Source organism: Gavialis gangeticus, unplaced genomic scaffold, assembly GCF_001723915.1.
Source record: "Gavialis gangeticus isolate Ggan-Ray unplaced genomic scaffold, GavGan_comp1, whole genome shotgun sequence".
Classification (NCBI taxonomy): domain Eukaryota; kingdom Metazoa; phylum Chordata; order Crocodylia; family Gavialidae; genus Gavialis; species Gavialis gangeticus.
This window is the reverse complement of record NW_017729024.1, coordinates 124,058,352-124,059,612: the sequence shown is the minus strand read 5'-3', so window position 1 is coordinate 124,059,612 and position 1,261 is coordinate 124,058,352. Positions and strand designations below refer to the sequence as shown.

General features: G+C 55.2%; 1 protein-coding gene across 2 annotated transcripts in view; it reads left to right on the top strand.

Moving 5' to 3' along the window:
* Positions 1-1,261, top strand: part of DOCK8 (dedicator of cytokinesis 8) — a 162,246-nt gene that overhangs the window by 139,874 nt on the left and 21,111 nt on the right. For both annotated transcript variants that reach the window (XM_019517658.1, XM_019517659.1), the window contains one exon: positions 230-388. In XM_019517658.1, the coding sequence (XP_019373203.1) occupies positions 230-388 (159 nt within the window). The remainder of the gene's footprint in view (positions 1-229; positions 389-1,261) is intronic.

The following is a 1,261-nucleotide window of genomic DNA, read 5'->3' as shown; positions in this document are numbered from 1 at the left end:
CAAATGCATTACTGGGCCACATTGACACCTGGCGTAAACAGGTACAACTGTGTTGACTTTAGAGTGATGGCCACTGGTCCCAGGGGTGACTTTAGCCTTCTTTGTTTAAGCAAAGAGGAAAAAAGTTGATTTACATCCTGCAAGCACCTAAAGTAAACAGAAACATATGGAAAACAAGTATGTTTGAATCAATAAACTCTTCTTCTTTGGTGTTTTTCCTTTTATAAAGAACTTTGCAAGAGTAAAGATGCAAGTGACCATGTCTCTGGCTTCTCTGGTTGGCAAGTCATCTGACTTCAATGAGGAATACCTCAGGAGATCCTTACGAACCATCCTGGCGTATGCAGAGGAAGATGCAGACATGCAGTCAACTCTGTTTCCAGCCCAGGTTAGTACTTTTGTGATTTCTGATGCTAGCTTCAGGACCTTTCACACGGGAGTGGGGACAAGCCGGATTGTAGATGAATACTTGGGTTTACTTCTATTTTAATACCAAGCTATGCATATTGTCATGGGGTGGGGTCTATGGGCAGCCGTGATCCCGCTAGGCCCCCCCTGCCGTGCCAATTAGGAGATCCAGCACCCTCTAATTCTCTCCCGCCACCTCTTTGATCTTAGTAGTTAATATGGGAGGCTGCCTAGGATCTCCTATGATCTCAGGGTGACTTGGTGCACCCCAGCCCTATGGGCTATGCATGCCTCCTACCTCCCCTTTAGCACACCCCAAGCCTCACAGCTATTCCTGACGTTTTTGTGTCTCCAACCTTATACTAGCCCCTCCTGGGCTTTACTCTTGCAGGCTGGCCCCCCTTGGGCCTACGCCACGCGCTTCCCACGCTCTTCCCCTCACCGGGGCCTGTCTCTGCGCTTCTTGTGCTCTTGCCCCTCACGGGGCCTGTCTCGTGCCAACAAACCGCACCTGGGCTCAGGTGGCACGCAGCCGTGCCTGGCCCCTTGCCCCTTCTCAGGGTCTTTATGCCACGCGCTTCCCGCGCCTCTCGTGCCCTTAGCTCTCTCGGAGCCTGCTCCCGCGCCTCTCGCGCCCTTGGCTCTCTCTGCTGAGCCTACGCGCCAGCCCTGTCTCGGGCTTTTGCCGGGGCTCAGGTGGCACGCAACCGTGCCTGGCACCTTGACCCTTCTCGGGGTCTTTATGCCACGCGCCTCTCGCGCCCTGGGCTCTCTCGGAGCCTGCTCCCGCGCCTCTCGCGCCCTGGGCTCTCTCGGAGCCTGCTCCCGCGCCTCTCGCGCCCTGGGCTCTCTC